Below are 20390 nucleotides of genomic sequence, written 5' to 3' on the forward strand. Positions count from 1 at the left end.
ATCCATCCATCCATTATCTTTACCCGCTTATTCCATTTTGGGTCACGGGGGTCGCTGGTGCCCATGTCCAGCAATCACTGTGCGAGGGGCGGGGTACACCCTGGACAGGTCACAAGTCCATCACAGGGACACATAGAGACAAACAACCATTCACTCTCTCACTCACACCTAGGGACAATTTAGAGTTATCAATCAGCCTAACATGCATGTTTTTGGTCTGTGGGAGGAAACCGGAGTACACGAAGAAAACCCACGCATGCACGGAGAGAACATACAAACTCCACCCAGAAAGGCCCCTGGACCGGGGTTTGAACCAGGGACCTGCTCGCTGAGAGGCAGCAGCTCTTTTCAGCCAAACACAACAACAAATCAAATTGTTTCTTAATCATGGTGATGCAGCTGAAATATGGTATATGTTTGTATTGTAGGAGGAAAGTAATATTTACAGAGTCAAATTTACATCCCTATTACGAGAGAAAATGTGTTTTTTCTTTTCTTTTAAGACACCCTGGGGCGTATCATGACTGCCATATAGATGCTACCACCACTGATGCCATAAATCTTGCAGCCTGCTCCTTTCATGAGCTCACTCTGTCAGGCTCCTTATTCATTCGGAGCCAGAGCTTAACCAATGTCATTAGCTATCAATTAGATCAATAGGTCCCTGAACAAGAGACACGGCATAGCCTCAGGTCCGTGTTCACTATCTGGTCTCCACTATTGTATATTACACACTTTATCTCCACTAGATCGCTGCTGATTAGCCTGCACAGGCACTACATACATATTATGTTGACAGGTATTCAATACAGCTGGATTGTGACAAATGAATGGGGATCTGTGCTGCTTAATATCAATATTGCGAATTGCATCAGTTCAGTGAAGTTGCAGTGATTGGGTTATAGAACATTGTCGTCCGGTGAGCCGGGGTCGAGGATGCTAGGCCTCCAGGGCATGTGGTTTCATGGTCCTTGTCAACAGGCAGAAGCCATCAGTCCTAATTAACGAGTCACCAGTGTGTGGGCTTACCAGTCAAACTCACTCCAGGGACGGGATGATGTGTTTTGTTTGATGCAGTTAAGTCCGCTAACACTGCAGGGGGGCAAAACAAGCAAAAGAGAGAGGTGGGGATAAAAGGAATGAATGTAAGCATCTGTCACCAAAACTGAACCGAAGCACGGCCAAATTTTATTTTATTTTTTTAAATCAAGTTTACTTTTCTGCGTCTCCAGCACTACTTTCTCCCATTCAGGCCTTTATCAGGCTACTTTATAAACACTGTTGTCTCATTTATTGACCTGGTGCTCCTGTCACCGCTGTCAAACCCTCTCAGTCACAGAGATTTAGTTTCACCATATTAATCCCACTGTTACTGCCAGTTCTCTCACCAGTCTTGTCTCTCCTCCTGCGGGTTGTCAAGCAGGACTCTGACGATGTAGAGGAGGCAGCTCAGCACTTTTAGAGCAAAGTTAAACATTCGCACTCGCAGACCTGCAATCCAGAACAAACAGCACCAATTTGTGAATAATCCTAAATAACTCAAGTGCATAACTGAAATGACGGATTTTCCGTTTAAATGGTTTAGAGGGGAACATAAATTATGTTTAATCCTAATCACCACACAGAAAGAGAAAATCTCACAAAGAAGACAAGTTGGGAAACAGATGATGAAATGCTGAGCAAGAGTGTAACACCGCTTTGCACGCTAAGAATGAAACACGTCTTTTCAGCCACAAACCCATGTAGAAACAAAGACAGCAGACAGACAACTGGCGTGTAATTCCAAACCGAGGAAGTGCGACCTCAAAACTCACTGGATCTTTGGTTTTTGATGAAGAAGAGCTTGAGGCGCTCCTTGAAAGTGTTCTCATTCACATAGAACTCCACCTGCACCCTGGAAGAAGGATGGAGAGATGGGCAGTCAATAAGAGAGGGATGGGGCTAATGAGGGAGCTGGAGAAAAACGAGGAGTAAACAGTCGCTTCAGGTGACTGACGATGGGAAACATTTCGTTTATAGAGTCAAGACAGAGAAACTAAAGGGCAAAAGAATAAAAAGAAAGTTGAATACATTTGGGATGAAAAAGGCAATAATGATTATTTGAGCAAAAAAGTATGAAAATAAGGCAACATTAAAGACTAATGGGTTTTGGAGGAAATGGTGTTCCCGCTTGTGTGCCTGCCCATAAGGCCCAGACGGCTGCAGTCACTCTCGTTATCTCCACTGATTAAATATAGAGCAACAAATTACTTCCCTCTGATGTTTCTGCTGAACATGGGAGGCCATAATTACTGCTCTTTCTGCTTTTGCAGTCCGGCACCCTCCTGCTCAGAGGGACACATGCACACACACTCCCACACATGACCAACATGCACAACTGGGTGTTAATATTGGAGCTCCCACATGGTCAGCTGACATGATGGAAATGACAAAGACTTTCCTCTGACAGCTCTTACATGTGTAGAGACACAATCAGACAGACTGTTGGTGACTGTTCTTGTCTGACCACCTCACATGTCGGGGGTGTGTGTATAAAATTTCTGTAGTTCTCTTTTATATTTGATGGAAGGAAGAGTGAATGATTCAGGCTGGGGATAAGAAAAGAAAAACAAACGTCTGACCCGTCACGCTGCTGTTCTCCTTTACAGCAGAGAAAGATAAAAGCGAGGCAGAACAAACTGCCGTCTATTCTCCTGGATGAAGGAAGAGGGGGCAGTGAGGTGTAGGTTGTGTGTGTGTTGTCTTCCCAGGATTTGGGTCTAACAGACAGTAAACAGGACCAAAACACCTTTCAGACAACATTTAAGCGATGTGGAGTAACTTCCCTTTGTTACTATGGCAACGTGAAATTTGTTGTCTTTGCTTTCATTCTCACAGGAGCAGATGTGTGCAAACACATTTTTGTGAATTGTGTTCAGCCGTTGGAGCTGATGGCCCCGCAGCAACTTGTCTACGGCCCCCCTCGCTTTGAGCAGATTGGTGACAGTAATGCTTTTGCACATGAGAAGCGAAAAAGATCGCACGCCAACAACAAGGTAACCGTACGTTTCCATTTGGATCAGACAACTCTGTCCATGAAAACTGAAATACTTTGATTTGTGACTAAATGTTGACATCCAGTGCAAGTCTGGACTACAGCTCATGAAAAAGAAAAGCAGCAACTAAACACCTCTTTAACCTCACATGCTATAAAATCTTTAAATATTGTTTTAAGGCAAAAGTTGAATATTTTGACAATTTATATATTATCAGCTAAAAATGTTTATCTGAAAGCATTTCTCTGTCCAAAGCTAACCCAACATGTGTGACACATCTATTAAATGTTTTACTTCAATAATGTTATTTTTTTGAAGTAATGTATATCACACATCCCCTTTTACACCAGTATTTTAAACTAAGATCGTCCTATGTGTAAAAATGAGGAAGTTGCAGCTGTTTTGGTCAAACCTTAAAAATGATATTAAATAATATTACGAGATCTAAAAAAGTTGAGTCTGGTCCTCTGGACATTCAAAAAACAAAACAAAGCAAAACAAAAAAAAAAATGTAGAAACATTTCGTCTTTCATCCAAAAGACTTCTTCAGTCAGACTGAAGAAGTCTTTTGACTTAACTTTTTTTAGATTTTTCTACCTGGATTTTTGAGCATGCATTAGGAAATATTACAAGATCTTGCGTGATCTGTTTAGCGTTTGGAGTCTCTCTTTTGAATGACTGTCAGCTACTACCACACCAACCTGTAGCTAAACATCTGTATATTTCACTAAGGTATATCCATTTTTGTGTACGCTGATGTTGAGTAGCTGTGGTGGCCATCTTGAATTGGGCTCACTCCAAAAGCTGAGTTGTAGATGTACATCCAATTAATATTTTTCTTTATCTGCCTTCATCTTTTGTCAGCAGACAATAAATATTGTGATTTTACAGAGCGGAACCATAAATGTGTTGCATCGCTTCCACAAAGCTCATTTGTGCTGGAACTTTATTATCTTCAAATAGTTACTTTGATCAAAGTCCATGCTCAATAATCCAGGTAGAAAATCCAACAAAGTTCAATTAGGTCAATTGGACGGTTTCTTTTTTTGAGACATTTCGTCCTTCATCCAAAGACTTCATCAGTCTAAGGAGCCGCAACAAACTACAGGTAAGTCCCACAAGCAGCACACTCAAATAATAGACCAACCAGTTTGCTGGTGATAAGATGGTTTCCCCTGTCGACTCCTCTGAGGCAGCCATAGTCAAAGTGGTTCAAAACATCAAAGTTCATGCTCAATAGAAAATCCAACAAAGTTCAGTCAGGTCATCTGGACGGTTTCTTTTTTTGTTGAGATCACTTTGGCTTTGGCTACCTCAGAGGAGTCGACTGGAGAGGGTGAGCCCCAGAAACCATCTTATCACCAGCAACTGGTTGGTCCACTATGTGAATGTACTGCTTGTGGGACTGAGTTTGTTGTGGCTCCTTGGACTGATGAAGTTCTTTGGATGAAGGACAAAATGTCTCAACAAAAAAAGAAACTGTTCAGATGACCCGACTGAACTTTGTTTGATGTTATCTTTTGTTCATAATCAAATATTTTTAACCACATCAATCATAAATATGCCTCATATCCCTTTTCCTTGTTTAGTATTCTCCAAGGACATTTTTAGGTTATTTCATTGCTTAAATCCAGACATCTGTAGACACTTTTCTACTCATCAAAGCCTCTTCAAACTTTGTGACTTAAAGCTGTAATCTGAGGAGATCATCTCAGAGGTCATTCAGCCCCTGATGTGTTTTTAAAGCCGTTCTAATACAAAAGGATGAAAGGTAAAGTGGAAATATATCCCAATGAGGAGCCGAGCTGTGGACTAGATCAAGAGTTGGGAACTTTGGCTGATGGAAAAGGTGGTGGAGAAAAGGAACATTCCAAACCCTTAAAGGAGATTATTTCCAAATAAGAGTGCATCTCAATAAAAATACCTTTCATTTAAGAGTTTTGATGTTTGCTGCTACTCATCCAAAATGTCACTTCACTCGATATAATATTTGGCACCATAAAAGATGAGCTCATCAGTTTCAGGAAGGAAAATATGCCCATTTTCACAACGCAGCTTAAGATGTAGACGCTGAGCCAGGAGTAAATCTGCATTTTCATGCACGAGAGAGTGAGACCAGGAAATGGACAGAAATAAGCAGCCACAGACAGATGGACGGACGGACAGATGGGGACATGCGGAGGAGGATCTTAGAGAGGGAGAGTGATTGCTGAACCTTGTTCTCCTGCTCCTTCCACCCATGCCTTTGCTCCATAATGACACAGCACTGGCCATCTAATGACACAGTGGAGGAGACTAAAGAAACACAAATCTATGCACGCACAGCAGCACAGCACCGGCTCACAGCGTCCACAACAAACTACAAAGTACTGGTAATGTTTTTGAAAAAATAAAAATTAAGACAAGGTGATCAAGAGGAAGTCTTGTCTCAGGGTCATTAACATTTATTCGGTTTTGTTGTTGAAATACAGGCAAAAAAAACCTAAAATAAATGCGGAGAATTAAAGAAATCTGTCTGATTATTTAGCAGACTCTGAAAAACTCTTCAGAACGGCCAGGGTGCGGGGAAAAACAGAATCCTTAAATTATCTAAAACTCAATCCCATTCCTCCTGAGATAGCTCAGTTTTTCTGATGTACAAACGTGGATAAATTTGTCGATACTCTTAGAGCTCATTGAAACAATACTTCTTTTTTTTATGAAAGACAAAAGCAAATGTCTAATATACATCTGCATACCTTCATGACATGACTTAGTAAATGAAAAATGGTGAAAATAAATAATTTGTTGTTTTTTTGTGACAAAGAGGCTAAAAAAGTATGGCAGATTTGTTGGTACTGTAAAGGAGATTTTGATCTTATAGTCATGTTTAGAACTAAATGTTTGACCTTAATTAGCATCACAGATGCCTTCAAGCATTTCATCAACCATTCAGACTATTTAAAGGAAATAAACATGCCACTGGGTTGTTTGCTATCATTGTGTGCACCACACTGACATGGAGCAGAAAAAAATGGTAAAAGCTGCACGAAGGCTCAGAAAGAAAGATCAGTGTTTTAAAGGGAAAGGCTACAAGATCATCTCCAAGTAGCATAATTGTCCTCTGACCATAACTGACTGTATTGTTAAAAAAGTACAAGGTTATATGTAGACAACTTTGCAGGATGTGGACGCAAGAGTAAATGCAGCCTCGGTTGATAAGATAATGGATTGATCAAAGAAAAAGACCCAAGAAAACCATTCAGAGCCATCCAAGATCAAGGTACGTCACTTTCTGATCGCACCATCTTAACCCTAACCCTAACCTTAACCCTAACTCTTCTCAGTGAATCATAATGGGCTCCATGGGAGACTCAGGATGGTCCTGCTATTGGCAGAAAAACACAAAAAAGCCAGACTGAATTTTGCCAAAGCCAATGTTGACAAGCCTCAAAGGTTTGGGAGACATTTCTGGGATTTATGAGATAAAACTGGAGCTTTTAGACCCCTCACATCATTTGTTTTTTGATTATTGTGGAAGAATACCAACAACATTATCCACATGTGTATAAAATGTACTTTTTGTTGTTTGTTTGCTTTTTGTAAAGCCACATGTGTGCAGGCGTTCTTTTAGCATCCTACATTCTGTGGAAGCCATGACTGGCCGCAGTTCCCTTCATGCTGATCTGGGCCCATAAGTGTCCTCAAAACTTCATTAAAAAAAAAACATTGCTGATGTAAAATGTTATTTTATGACTCTGAAAAAATTCATTCACCTAAACTAGATTTTTTTTTTTTTTTTTTTTTTTTTTTTTTTTTTTTTTTTTTTTTTTACCTTTTAGCCTGAGGTGCTAGCCTTTGATTTAGCTTTGGCTGTCTGTCTCTCTGTCCAGGTAGGTTGGAGCAGAGTTCTCCTGGAAATGCAGCACATCTGGGCAGGTTACAGACAGCCTCAGAATTACACTTGCAGCTTCGCTCTTCTTTACAGTCTCTACTCATTCAGGCGTGACCTGCATACCGACACGTTGATTGCCACACTCCTGATGTTTCTGTAATTTTTCATTAAATGTATTTAAAGCTAAACTCTGTCTCAGGTCAGCTGCCCTTGAATTATGATGATTAGGACATTGTGGTGTTTAAAATGCAATCTTACAGATAATTATCCTTTACATGTCATCCTGCCTCTTTTGGCTGTTATCTCCAATCTTTTGCTGTCTTAGAAAATTCCACTTCTGAACATGAAAACATGGAATCAAAGGTGACTTTATGAGCTTCAAAGTAGATCCCTCATTTTTGCATACAGTATCTCGCTCTGAGGTTGTTTTCAAACGTTGTTAATATTCTTTGCTCTCATCTGTGAGATGAAAACAGAGCCTAGTTCACCAACGTGTGACCTTTTTTAATCCGGATGATGTGTGAGCTGGCACAACTTCAGTTATATGTTCAAGGTAGGAGGCTGGAGGAGCAGGTTTTAAACCGCTGGATCCCAGTAAGGAACTTTCCAGAATGTCCAATCTAATGTGCCGTCAAAAACATGTGGGGACTGATGTAATTTTTGTAATTTCTTGGTCTCCAACAATTATTTTCAAGCTTTGGTTTGATGAAAAATATAGGCCTAAAGTTCAGATTATCAGCTTTAATTTGAGGCTGTTTGTGTTTTAAATTGGAAGGATTTAGGGATCAAAATTCATCCATAATTAACCTATTTGTCCCAGGGTTTCAAAAGAAATTGGATAAATTTACATAACCATAAATAAAACATTCATTTTTAATACTTTGTTAAGGATTCTTTGCAGGCATGGATCGTTTATAGACCGGAACCCACATTAGGTTTTCTGCTATGAGAGGCCATTGGCAAAGCTGTCTTCAGTTGTTTGTTTGTGGAGCTTTCTGCTAAAAGTCCATGAATTTACATAAATTTTTACAAATCTTTTCTCAATCCTGGAAAGCTAAGGCACCATGTGAGATGGGTCACCTGTCAGACCATTGAGATGCAAACCCCAACCTTTCAAGGAACTCGTGAATAAAAAAAATATAACTAAGAACATGAACTTAAAGTTATCAGTGCACTAAACAAAATAAAAGTGTACATTTTAGAAAATTAAAATAAATGTCTGAACAGCTGAGTGACAAAAACGCCTCAAAATGGTATTTAAAACTTCTATTATGCACTGATTAGATTATATTAAGGGTTAAAATAAAGGAAGAAGAGCAACTTTGCTGTAGAAGCACCACTTTTTGAGAAGAAACTCTGTGATCCAGTCAAAAGGCTGAAAGGACAGATTGTTCCCGACCCAGATTCACAACCATCACAAGAGAGCAAAGGACGGCAGGCAGGAAAGAATCAGACTGTGCATATATCCTTGCTCCAGAAACATCAATTTCTTTTACTAAAAGGAATATTTTAGTTTTTTAAGTCCTATGCATGCTGACTGCAGAGTCAAAAGTATTGAATAGCATTTTAAAATTCCACTCATCCCTGTCACAGAATTGATTTTAACACTTCAGTGCAACAGGAAAGTATGATAGCGTAATTATGACACATTTAAGCAGGTTGTTGTTTTGTTCATTTACCAATGTAATGAGGAAAATATCTTCAATATACTAAACTGATTAGACAAGCCCTGCTGTTTATATATTTGTTTTTCCATCGTATTGCACATTAAATATAGATCAAGTTTTCAGTGAACCACCTCCTGAACAACCTTCCCATGGATTAAAACTTTCCATTCATCATCAGTGGACGTCCTCCAGCCGTCACCCACTGATGCTCCATGATGTAAGCAGCTCAGCCTTCTTTGAGACGACTGTTCGCTGCTTTTTCATGTTCATGGGAGGATCTGGCGTCACAGAGAAGCAGTCCTCTTTGTTTGAATCCAACACAACATATATTATTCTAATGTGAAAAACAGAAAAAGCACTATCTGGACTTATCTTTGGGAGAAAAAAAGATGTCCACTAAATTCTTTTTTTTTTTTTTTAAATCATGAAACAAAACATAGCTTAACTTGCTGCACAGTTCTATTAAAAATCCCCCTATGACATCCTCTCTCCATCTCCCCCAAGACTTCATTAGCTTCATTTATCCACAGACTTTAAACATTTGATTAGATCAGTGTGAGATATAAATCTATTTTTCTCCCATACTGGGCCTTAGATAACCTCTTTGAGGATGATGTTGTGTGCAAAAAGACATGAAACAAGAGAAAACCTCCATCTTCTGTCCCTGGTGCCTTTGAGGCTCTTGAATTTGAAAGATAACTCATTTGGTGGCTAAGGTTAACACAGTTTGGGAATTAAGGAAATGCACAACACTTTGCACAGCAGCTGATTCTGAGCCTTCTAGCTTCACTGTAAGAGCTTAAAAATCGATCTGAAACAAGCTAGTCAGCCTCATAGCTACCATCCCAGCAGAAAGACACTTACGTGTTGACAGTGCTTATCTCAAACTAAAAGGCAGAATTCAGTAAAAGGCCCAGAGGCACCAAAAGATGGCATAAAAGTAAAAAGACCAGAAACCTTGAAGCCCATCAGAGACAACCTGTTCTGTAACTCTGTTATCACTCCAGGTTCAGGCTCATCATGAAATTAAATGAAAGAGAGTTCAGCTAATTTATGTCAAATCCTCTCTGTCGCAGTATTGTTTACAGCTTATACAGTCGATGTTATATGGCAGTGTTGCCAGACTACAAAAAGAATACATTTGATAATGTCAAGCCTTGTGATCAAACTGTCCCCATGATGCTTTCCTGCATCTGCTTTTTAAGAGAGGTTTATATTGTAGCAGTATTATTGTTTGAACCCAATAGGCCTTATAGCTGCTCTAAATCAATCCCAGGTTTTATTTCCTAAACCTTTCATGACCTAAAACTTCAATACTGCATGTTAGTGTGTACTGTGTGTATTGTTGTATTGAACTGTGTGCTGGTCCCTCTTTACTTTAGTATAGAGGCCACACTTCAGTTCTTGAAATCATAATTTAATGAACTGTAGATGATGGGACATTCAAAGTCTTCCCAATGTTGCATTGGGGAACATGATTCTTGGTGCAGCCAGAGGGTGGAGGGTTTCCAGTTCGGTGGCCTCAGATTCCATCTCTGCTCTTTGCAGATGATGTGGTCCATTGTGCTGTGATCTTCAGTTCTCACTGGAGCGGTTCGTAGCTGAGTGTGAAGCAGCTGGGATGAGAATCAGCACCTCCAAATCTGAGGCCATGGTCCTCATTGGAAAAGAGTGGATTGCTCTCTTCAGGTTGAGGGTGAGGTTCTGCCTCAAGTGGAGGAGTTCAAGTATCTCGGAGTTTTGTTCATGAGTGAGGGAAGAATGGAGCGTGAGATTGATAGACGGATTGGTGCAGCATCTGCAGTATTGTGAACTCTGCACCGGTCCGTTGTGGTGAAGAGGGAGCTGAGCTGTTAAGCAAAGCTCTCTGTTTACCAGTCGGTCTTCGTTCCTACCCTCACCTATGGTCACGAGTTCTGGTAAGGATGCTCCCTGGGCGCCTCTCTAGGGAGGTACTTCAGGCATGTGTGACTGGGAGAAGGACACGCTGGTGAGATTATGTCCCTCGGTTGGCCTGGGAATGCCTTGGGCTTCCCCCAGAACAGCTGGAAGAGGTGGCTGTGGAAAGAGATGTGTGGGCCTCCCTGCTCAAGCTGCTGCCCCCACGACCTGACTTCAGAACAAGCGGAAAATGATGGATGGGTGGACAGACGGACGGACGGACAGACGGACGGACGGACGGACGGACAGACGGACGGACGGACGGACGGACGGACGGACGGACGGACGGACGGACGGACGGACGGACGGATGGATGGATGGATGGATGGATGAATGGATGAATGGATGGAACATGATTCTGAAAACGCTCCATTTTTAGATGCTGTTTTTCACAGACTGGTGAACCTCTGCCCATCTTTACTTCTGGGAGATTCACTCTCTCTAAAATTCTCTTTTTATATCCAGTCCTGTGTTGCTAATTAAATGTTAATGTTAAAATCTTATTCTGTTTTTTCTTATTATTATTATTATTATTTATACTACTTACTTTTTCAGTTACAGCCCCAATCTTCCCATCAGCAATGCAAATACCTCAAGTTATTATTATCAGTGGATGTTTTAAAGTTTTTCCATGTCAGAAAACGTGGAGATTTATAAATGAGGTTATGAGGTTTACTCTCCTCGACCTCTTTTCTTGCATCTGAATCAACCTGTTCATCAAACAAATATGTATTAACAATATTAAAATAATTCTCCTCGCTCGCTCCAGCTCTGCACAGTGAAAACGATGAGTGCCACATGAATCAAACCTAAATGCTCTCCGAACGACTCGCTGAAACATGGTGAGACTAGATTGGACATGAATATTGACAACACTGATGGATCATATTTGTCCTCAGTAGATTAAAACTTTAAATGAAGAATGATGAGGGGGGGAAAGAAGCACCGAGGGAAAGGATGGCTCAGAGCAGACATGAGGGTGAAAAGATGTGGAGGCGACAACCAATAAGAAATTGTTTTAGGGACAAAAGCCTGTAATTTGCATGGTAATCTTGGAACACTCCCACTGAGGCTGTCAGTTGTGGAGCTGTGGAGATTCTGTTGTATTTTCAATCCACTTTTAACAAATTAGTCACACAAGTGGAGCTCTCATGGAAGCCGTGTGCATTCATGACTGCTTTGACATCGCCATCAACTCTGGGAAGAATCGTTTATTGCTCTGCAGTGCTGCAACTCAGTAATTTCTGTGTTAAATCTTAAACAGTCCTATTTTGACGAGTCCTCAAAACATCTAAAAACCATTCATTTATCACCAGAATCCATCAATGATGCAAAATATGAGTTTGAATAAAATCAAATCAAATATTTTCTGCTCGTCTGCTGGCAAATGCTAAAACCAACAAACAGACAGAAATAATTTAGCAATTTTAGGGCCTATAGAAATGTATTCAGGCAAAAAGATCACACAGCTCCGTAGACTGTCAATATGAGGCTGCAGAAGATCTGAATTTAATTGTTTAGTCATCTGGCATTTCTTCAAAACAGACGCCTCTGACTCACTGGCAGAAAATATGAAGAGAGCAGGCATCAAAATGATCCTCTGTTTCAGAATTTTTTATTCTTTTTTAGTTGGAGAAGAAGAAATATTGACATGTTGCTCAACAACAACAAAAAAAAAAACTAAACAGACTTGATCAAAGTTAGAAGCTGAGAACTTCTCTTCCAGTTTGCACAGAGACAGCCAAAGATAGTTTGTTTAGCTTCTAAAGGAAAACTGTAGTTAACAAAATCTAATTCATTTAAATATTTTAGTAAAAATAAATAAATAAATAAATCAAATTAAATCAAAGCGACAGCAAAAAAAAAGAGTGCTCAAAATGCAAGTAAAAACCAATTAAAAGAAGAGGAGAAATAAATTATTAAATCAGATTTCATCTTTAAAAGTCTGGGCTGGAAACATCTCAACTTAAAAGCTGTTAAAATGTGAAAACATTTTTCATTACGCTCCAGGAGAGGTTTCGACAGGAGAAAAATTATCGTATCGAAGCCTCTTCAATGAGAAGCAAGATGAGAAATGAGACAGAGGAGGAGGAACACACACACACACACACACAGAAGGATGCATGTAGACAGAACAGAGAGCAGGCCCACCGAGGGTGACACAAGAGGCATTATTGAGCTCAGTAATGTAAGTTTCTTCTAAAGCAGTGCCTCCCGTGTGCCGGGGAGATAAGTTTTCTCTTCATATTTTGAGATTCTGATGTTCGGGCTGGGATTCAGTCATGGAGCAATCCAAGCACCAACGGGGAAGTTGGAAATGAGTGAGGTTTCTCCAAGATTTATGGACCATGGCAGATAAACTCTGTGCGTTTCAGCTGTAATTAAGTTTCTGTCACTATCAATCACAGCCCTCAATTTCCCTCTAATCAGTCTATTTCATAGCTGGGATTACTCCCCCGGTACTGGCATGAACACACCGAGCCTCTGCTTGACCGCTCTTCCTGTGCTGTCACAACTGTCTGTCTGAGCGCTTGTGGATGAAAGCTTTCATGCATACTGATGCTCTGACACAAGCAAGCGTTTGGCTAGGCGTCTGCACACAGGTGCGTTTGAAATTCAAAAAGAGAAATTTACAGTTTATTGCTGCTTGACAGGTACAAGCTGATTTCAGGAGTGATTTACTTTGGCAGCTAAACGCAATGATATGGAGCCTACAGATTCCAGAGGTTGCTCATCGGCCTCAGCCAACCTTTTCATTTCTTCTTGATGTTTTTAGGGCATCTGTGTTTGCATTTCATCAGTTTGATTCCCTTCCTGTTTTGCTTGAGTTGCATGAACTTTCAGGGTTTTCTTGTTCTTTTCAAACCATCACACAACAGAATGCTGCTCAGGTTTGAGCTGTGAGGACTAACATGTTGGGTTCATTTGGCCCGCTTTGTTTGTCTCCACATGGCCCTGTGATAAACTGGCAGCATGTCATGGGTAGACCCTAACACCCAGTGACTGCTGGAGATAAACACCAACTCCCTGTGACTCAGGGCAGGATCCAGTGGGTACAGGAAATGCATGAATGGATGAATTTACCAGCAATTGCCAGCTTATTTGTTGGTCCATCACCAGCTCAGCTTAGTCTTTTGGACAGATGGCTTCACAGAATCGTCAAGCGCTCTTTGATATGGAGCAGAATTCACAGCTGACTGTCAGAAGTCCCTGAAGCAGAAAGCAGCTCCAGCTGGTAAAAGACCTTCTTCTCCTTTAGAGCTTAATGTCTGCAGTCAGCATGGTAAAACTGCTGCCAAACTGCAATTGTGCTGTTCTTTAATTTTTTTTTTTAAACAAATGCATTGCAGTAAAATGTCCTGCACCGGCAGGTCACCTCCTGTTTGTAGACGTACATTTTGATTCTGTGATAAAATCTTGGTTTTTGGATCAATTTCACTCTTCGGCTAAATTTCCCATAGGACCGGGGTTTCCATTTTTTTAATATGCAGCAATTTTCAACACAATTCCGCCTAAAAATAAACTATTTGGAGATGTTTTTTTTTTTTTAAACTACAATGAACAGATTCTCATTTACATAATATAATATCAAGTGACCTATTTAAAAAATGACAGAAAGTAAAATGTGGAGGTATTTGGGTGTCCCTCAGCAAAGCTGGATGAGGATTCAGTGTCATGCTTGATCAAACATGTGGAAAAAGTCAACTATTCCTGCAGGATGGAGCTGCTTCTTTTTTTTCTTTCTTATTTTTAGCATGTCTATGTGCAGAATGTTACATTTTTAGAATGATTAAAACACACACCATCTTAATTGTTGTTGCCTTCTAACCCCCCTGCAGTGACTGCCACAGTAGACATCTGTAATCCACAGCCTGTGTTTAGAATGTGCTTCAGCACCTCTGTGTCACCGTGGTGCACACACTGCTGTACACAAACCAACAGTTTCTTTCTACCGTGTGAATTTGGTGAAATCTTGTTGTCACTTGTTTTCTTTGTCCTCGTATAGAGGGGGTGACGTACAGAGGACCCCTCTGTGCCTCCTGGACTTACAAGAAACCAGTAAAAACCTCTGTAATCAGGTGGCTGAGGTCATGCTGCACTGGAACATCAGTCCTCAGGCAAAAGCTGGTAAATTACAGAAGGCCAAGAGAAGAGAGCAGACGGGTTCAGACTTACTGAACAGCAGGGACTCTTCTACAGGTCAGGGATGACACATGTTTTTTTTTTTTTTTTATTAGCTGAAAAGACTTCATAGTTTGATGGACATTGCAAGTCGCTGACTCATACGCTGACAGTGTTTGAACCTGGACGGGTTATCTCTTTAATGCTTTCAGAAGCAAGTTCACCCAATTATCAGATTTAAAACACCCACTCAAGTCCACCAGCAAGTGCTTGGGTCCTCATTTCCACCTAGCAACCAGAGATATGGGAAGGAGGTGCCATTGTCCTCCCAACAGCATGAAATAATGAACAAACTGAGCAAAACATTTCAGACAGCACGTCAAAATCCACTGCCCTGCAAATGGAGTGGAAGCAAAGGGCAATTGCCAGTTAGGGGAGGGCACCCAATTAAAACCGTTTGTCTATGTGGTGGATGTTTCACTGTAAATCTCAGAAAGTGTCTCTCTGAGGGAGAGCATTTTGTTTTAAATCATTATTTCAAATGTTCACATTTAAATGCACCTTTTTGTTTCGACAGTAAAAATAAGTTTGGCAAGTTTCTACCCCACAAACCTCCTTATTCCATTTGAGCATGGCTCAATTCTTTTGGTTTGCAGAACTCGCTTCTGCGCACAAGAGGAGTAACCTGTTGCATCCTCCTCGGACACCTGGACCATTAAAACCAGACGTTTGTCCACATCTGCATGCAGAATTGATGTTTCATTGCAAAGTGACGTGATGCTCTCCTGCTTCAGAGATGCGCAACAGATTCCGCGCGCCGTGCGTAAAACGCCTCAAGCGGCTCGGTTCTCACCTGTCGTCGCTCTGCCAGTCCCCGAGCAACAGGTCTCGGAACCGGTACCGAGGAGGCAACGGGAGCACCTCCTTCTCCAGTTCCACCATGGTCCTCCTTCTCCTGGAAACACCGAGCAAGAGACAAAAACAAAAAAACGCCGCAGATCGGCACCTCCGGATGGAGGAGGTGCGCCGCAGAACCTGAAAATTCTGCTTCTTTTGCGTTCTGTTATTCAGAACATAAATTAACGAACACCTTGACGGCTCTCATGGCAGCCTCTTCCACCTCCCTCCTGTGGAGAAAAGAAACTTATTCCTTTATCAGCTCCGGCAAAAAATAAAAATGAGCGTCACTTCTCACACCGAGGCAACAGGTCGCTCATCCGAGCCGTCGGTGCTGGGGAGGCTCCACTTTTTTCAGGCTCCTCTAGCAGCAGGAGAGCAACTGGTTGTGTCTCCTGACAGCATCCTCCCTGCCTGCGCGCCGCATGGACGCACATGGGCAGACGCGACATTTACCCACTGACCAAATAATGGATCACATAAAACCGCACTCTAATATGTAAATCAACAAAACGCGGTTTGCATCAATTAAAACTGATCGTGCTCTGTCTGACATGCACGTGGCCCCCCAGAAATGTCCAACACGATGAAGATTAGCGATTATTGTCTGCAGTTCTCACATTTTTTTACTCCGCCTTTTTTTATTTTTTTTCTTGGAAACTGCACAAGTAAAGCCCAGAACACGTTTAAATAATCAGGTGCCGCGTAATTCAGTTTGAGGACGTTTAACACGATTCTGCACGGCTTCCCACTGCGCGCGGCTGCTCCCTCATCCATCTGCTAAATATACATCAGCAGGAAATGTAGGGGAAAGAAAAAAAAAACACTTAGAAACAGAAACGTAATCCTTTAACGTATTTGGAAATAATGACATTCACATTTCTCTGAAGGGTTGTTAAAACCATGCCGATTCAGGGACGCCTCCAAGATGTTTTCAATGTGGGGGCCACTGATCTTGGGGTGGCACATTAAACGGAAAAAAAAAAAAAAAAAAAAAAAGTTGAAATTTTTGTCATATTGAGTTTTTGAAAAATACTTCAACAAAAAAGTTGGGAAACTTTGATTCAGTCTTGTTTATTTTCACTTTATTTTAATGACACTCAATGTGTGTGTGTTTGTTAGCAAAATATCTTATTAACCACTAAACAAATTTCATTGAAACTTGCTGCAAGTAATCATTGGATCTACAACTGATAGGGGTCAACCAGATTCAAGAGCTTAAAAAATCTGAAATCGTTTGGAAAAAACCTGCCAAAAGCTAAAAAAAAAAACAGGCAAACTAGGTGAAGTGTTCAGCAATTTTCAGTCAGGTCATCTGGACAGTTTCTTTTTATTTTTTGCTGAAACGTTTCACCTTCTATCCAGAAGGCTTCATCAGTCAAGGAAACACAACACAAAACTGATTCTTCCCCCAAACAGCTTACTCCAAATTGGAACAAACCAGTTATGTTGGTGCTACACCCTCTCCTCTGGAGCTGGCCCTCTTCCTCGTCGACAGTCATGTCAAACTGGTTCAACCCCCCCCCCCCCCCCCCCCCCCCCAAAAAAAAAAAAACCTGGACTTTTTTGGTTTTGAACCAGTTTGATATGACTGTCAGAGGAAGAGGGCCAGCTCCAGAGGAGGGGGCGTGCCTATGACGGCCTAGCTGAGGGACAGACAGTACTTTGACAGCGAGCTGGTAGGAACTTCTCATTACAAGGAGATTTTTTGACTAAACGGGCAGTGCAGCAACAGTACTAAGGGTCGGGGGCCTGCTCGCTTGACACTGACAGGCTTATTTCCAGCCAATCCTGGCTGGTGTAAAGTAACAAGGAGCTTCTGATGAGATCACGCTGAGGATATTCCCAATGTGAGACACAAAATGAAAGCTATAGAGAATGGGGTTACAACAGCAACCTAAAGATTTCCACTAACATCAAATCATTTAGAAGAAACTGTCTACTGTTTTATAGCAGAGATCATTACACTCCACTCAATCCCCCTTGGTGGCACCCCTGTAAAGGTCACTATATGAAATCTGTCATGTTGGCAGTCTGCCCTGCTTGTAAATGGCTGTTATGTGACAAACCTACAATTTCCAATACAGTCTAATGCAGCACTACACTTCTTTTTTATTTTTTGGGGGTGGGGGGTACAGATTAGTTTTTCTGCCATTCAGAAACAGAAAACAGGATTAATCTGACAGAGCCTCTGGTCATAACAGAGCAAGTAATGAAATTCAAATGTGGTGCTCAGGAGGTCTGTTGACTGGAGGTCCCAGACAACAGATGCTATTCAAATTAACCTTTCATTAATTAATATTAATCTTCCACAAGCCAGCATTAACAAATCCACACTTCTGTCAGCTCCAAACGGAACATCAGCTCGCAGAATCGAAAATGTTAATTGCCTGTTAAACCAACGATCACGAAGAATAATTTGATACTATTTAATTAGATGCAGAGTTTGAACTGTGGGCCATTTGATGAGATTATGATTGTCCACTTCAATATAATATAAACTATACAACTTATTTATTTTGAGACCAGCTTTATACTGTATTAGAAAACTGAAGGAAAAAAAGGATGAGACAGGCTGCATGTGTTTCGCCCTCTGGTGGTTATCATGAAGCATCCAATCAGCAACAGGCTGGAATAATTAATCACATCAAGCTGCGAAACAAAAACTAATATTCAGGTTTAGGTTGAAAGACAAAAATGTAAACTGACCCATTCTGATCTCTCTCTATATATATCTTAAAATATACTTGGGGGAAAAAAAATGAAAAAGATAAAAAAGTAAAAAAATATTTCAGGTGGGTGGGCATAGCTCAGTATCCATGGTAACTACAAGTGTCAGAGTATTTCAGTGGAAACTGTTCAAAGCTCAGTAAAAGACTGTTTAATTTTATATTATGAAGTGAAGCGTGAGAAAAAAACGAATAATCCGTTAAAAAAAGGATAATTAAAAAAACTGTTTGTTCTTTTGTTTCATCTTTGCGCAATAGTTTTCTCCACTGCTGGCTTCAGAGTTTTAATCCAAAGTCACGTTGACCGACGCCAAAGCCTCCACCGCCCAGCTGGGGTACTGATCCCGAGAGGGAAACATTCGCTTCATGAACGTCCGAATGAACTCCGGGAATCGGCCCTCCACGATGCTCTGCCTCACAGAGCGCATCAGGGTGAGCTGGAAGGAAAAAAAAAAAAACGTTTGATAAACAGAGAAAATGGATAATTTAATGACTATAGCTCTCTGGAGGTAAATGACTTTCTGCCTCGAATTACAGAAAGTCAGCATCTTCTGAGCATGCTTGTTTTCAGGCAGCCATGTCAGCGTGTCAAGGTAATAAATTAGTAAGTCAAAATCAATTTAATAAATACTGGTGAAATATTAAACTATGACAACAAACTGTATGTGGGGGGCAAATATTGATCTAGGTTAACTTAAAGCAAAAGCACAACACGACTGGTGACATCTAGCGGTCATGTTGGGAATAGCAACTATCTCAAACACCATCAACCCTATTGAGAGCTGTGCAGTCCCTGCTTGTCACAAAAATAATGTTCTGGTCACTTCTATCATGGGCAAAGAACATCTGGATGTGCTCTTCAGTGTCTAAAGACATTACATGAAGTGGGAAACTTGTACACTGAGCTTACTTCTCACATGTGCCATCAATGTTTTAAACAAGCTGTTTTGGAAGGAAACAAACTCAAGTTGCTAATATTGAGCAACATGGAAAGTCAAACTCTTGTTCTTCTTTTTGGTCATCACACTTAGAACAGTCTTCTTTTGTCTGATTAAACACATCTCTTCAAGAGAAGTTAGACCTTGAAACATATTATGTAACACGTTGACACGTCACAGCTGTGTCCTAGGACTGCAGATAATGGAAGCAAAAGGAAGAAAATAAAACAAGTTTTATATGACATAGAACATAAAAAGGGCGTTATACGTTCAGGTAAGGCACTACAGAGAGTTGTTTATCACTTGAGTCATTTACATAATAAATTGATCTGAAACTGACCTGGTAAGCAATATTGTGGATGGTGACGTGATGCATGGCAGCGGTGTCACTCTTAAACAAAGCATGCAGGTAAGCTCGACTATGTCTGAAAAGGATAAAAAGTTTATTATTTACATCACTGTGGCACACATTACAAACAACTATAGCTAAAAGCACAAATTTCTGATCAAAGTGAAATTAAATTAACCAATAAAATAATACACCAGAACCACTTTGGATAAATGAATGCTTACAGTAGTTTTTTACTTTTAAGAATACATGAGAGCACTTTGCGAAATACTTGTTTGCATACTTTTAAATGGTTCCACAATATTTTGGTTCTTATTCTAGATTTACCTCTTGCAGGTTGGACACTGACAGTCAGGATCTATGGGTTGGAAATCCTTAGCATACTGCTTTTGTTTCACCTGGAGAGATCCCCAAGGCACTAAGGCAGAGCCAAACCTCTGAGGGAAAACAACACACAGAAAATTAGTTCACAATATGGGTACTAAGTCCTAAATAAAGATTTAGAGGTGATTTCTGAGCACGCGATGTAAAAAGAACCTACTGCAGTGCGGGTTGGGAAGACACAGTCGAACATATCACATCCTAAAGCAACACACACCACCAAGTCCACAGCGTACCTACAGTATGTGAGGACAACACAACTACTTGATTAAAAGCAGAAAAAAAAGAAGATTTTTTAAATGAATTTTATTGCAAACGCTGGTGAAGATTCTCAGTCATTCAGGACATGGCCAATCCCAAAAAAGTTAAAAACAAAACAACTGGACTTTATTTGTAACTGAAGACGTTTCGCTTCTCATCTCATCTGAGGGTGTTGGGTTCAAGTTATATATATATA

The 20390-nt window shown here is 40.7% G+C and overlaps 2 protein-coding genes across 3 annotated transcripts in view; both read right to left on the minus strand.

The window, feature by feature from the left end:
* LOC119421698 (potassium channel subfamily T member 2) overlaps positions 1–15629 on the minus strand; it is a 44021-nt gene extending 28392 nt beyond the window's left edge. For both annotated transcript variants that reach the window (XM_037689052.1, XM_037689051.1), the window contains exons 1-3: positions 15493–15629; positions 1815–1894; positions 1389–1491 (exon numbers count right to left, since the gene is read on the minus strand). In XM_037689052.1, coding sequence (XP_037544980.1) covers positions 1389–1491; positions 1815–1894; positions 15493–15581 — 272 coding nt within the window. In that variant the 5' untranslated portion in view covers positions 15582–15629. The remainder of the gene's footprint in view (positions 1–1388; positions 1492–1814; positions 1895–15492) is intronic.
* Positions 15630–18506: 2877 nt separating this feature from the next.
* Positions 18507–20390, minus strand: part of qtrt1 (queuine tRNA-ribosyltransferase 1) — a 4722-nt gene continuing 2838 nt past the window's right edge. Inside the window, exons 6-9 of the mRNA XM_037689066.1 lie at positions 20094–20169; positions 19880–19989; positions 19544–19628; positions 18507–18702 (exon numbers count right to left, since the gene is read on the minus strand). Coding sequence (XP_037544994.1) covers positions 18550–18702; positions 19544–19628; positions 19880–19989; positions 20094–20169 — 424 coding nt within the window. The 3' untranslated portion in view covers positions 18507–18549. The remainder of the gene's footprint in view (positions 18703–19543; positions 19629–19879; positions 19990–20093; positions 20170–20390) is intronic.

This window comes from Nematolebias whitei, chromosome 15, assembly GCF_014905685.2.
Source record: "Nematolebias whitei isolate Nwh7 chromosome 15, NemWhi1, whole genome shotgun sequence".
Classification (NCBI taxonomy): domain Eukaryota; kingdom Metazoa; phylum Chordata; class Actinopteri; order Cyprinodontiformes; family Rivulidae; genus Nematolebias; species Nematolebias whitei.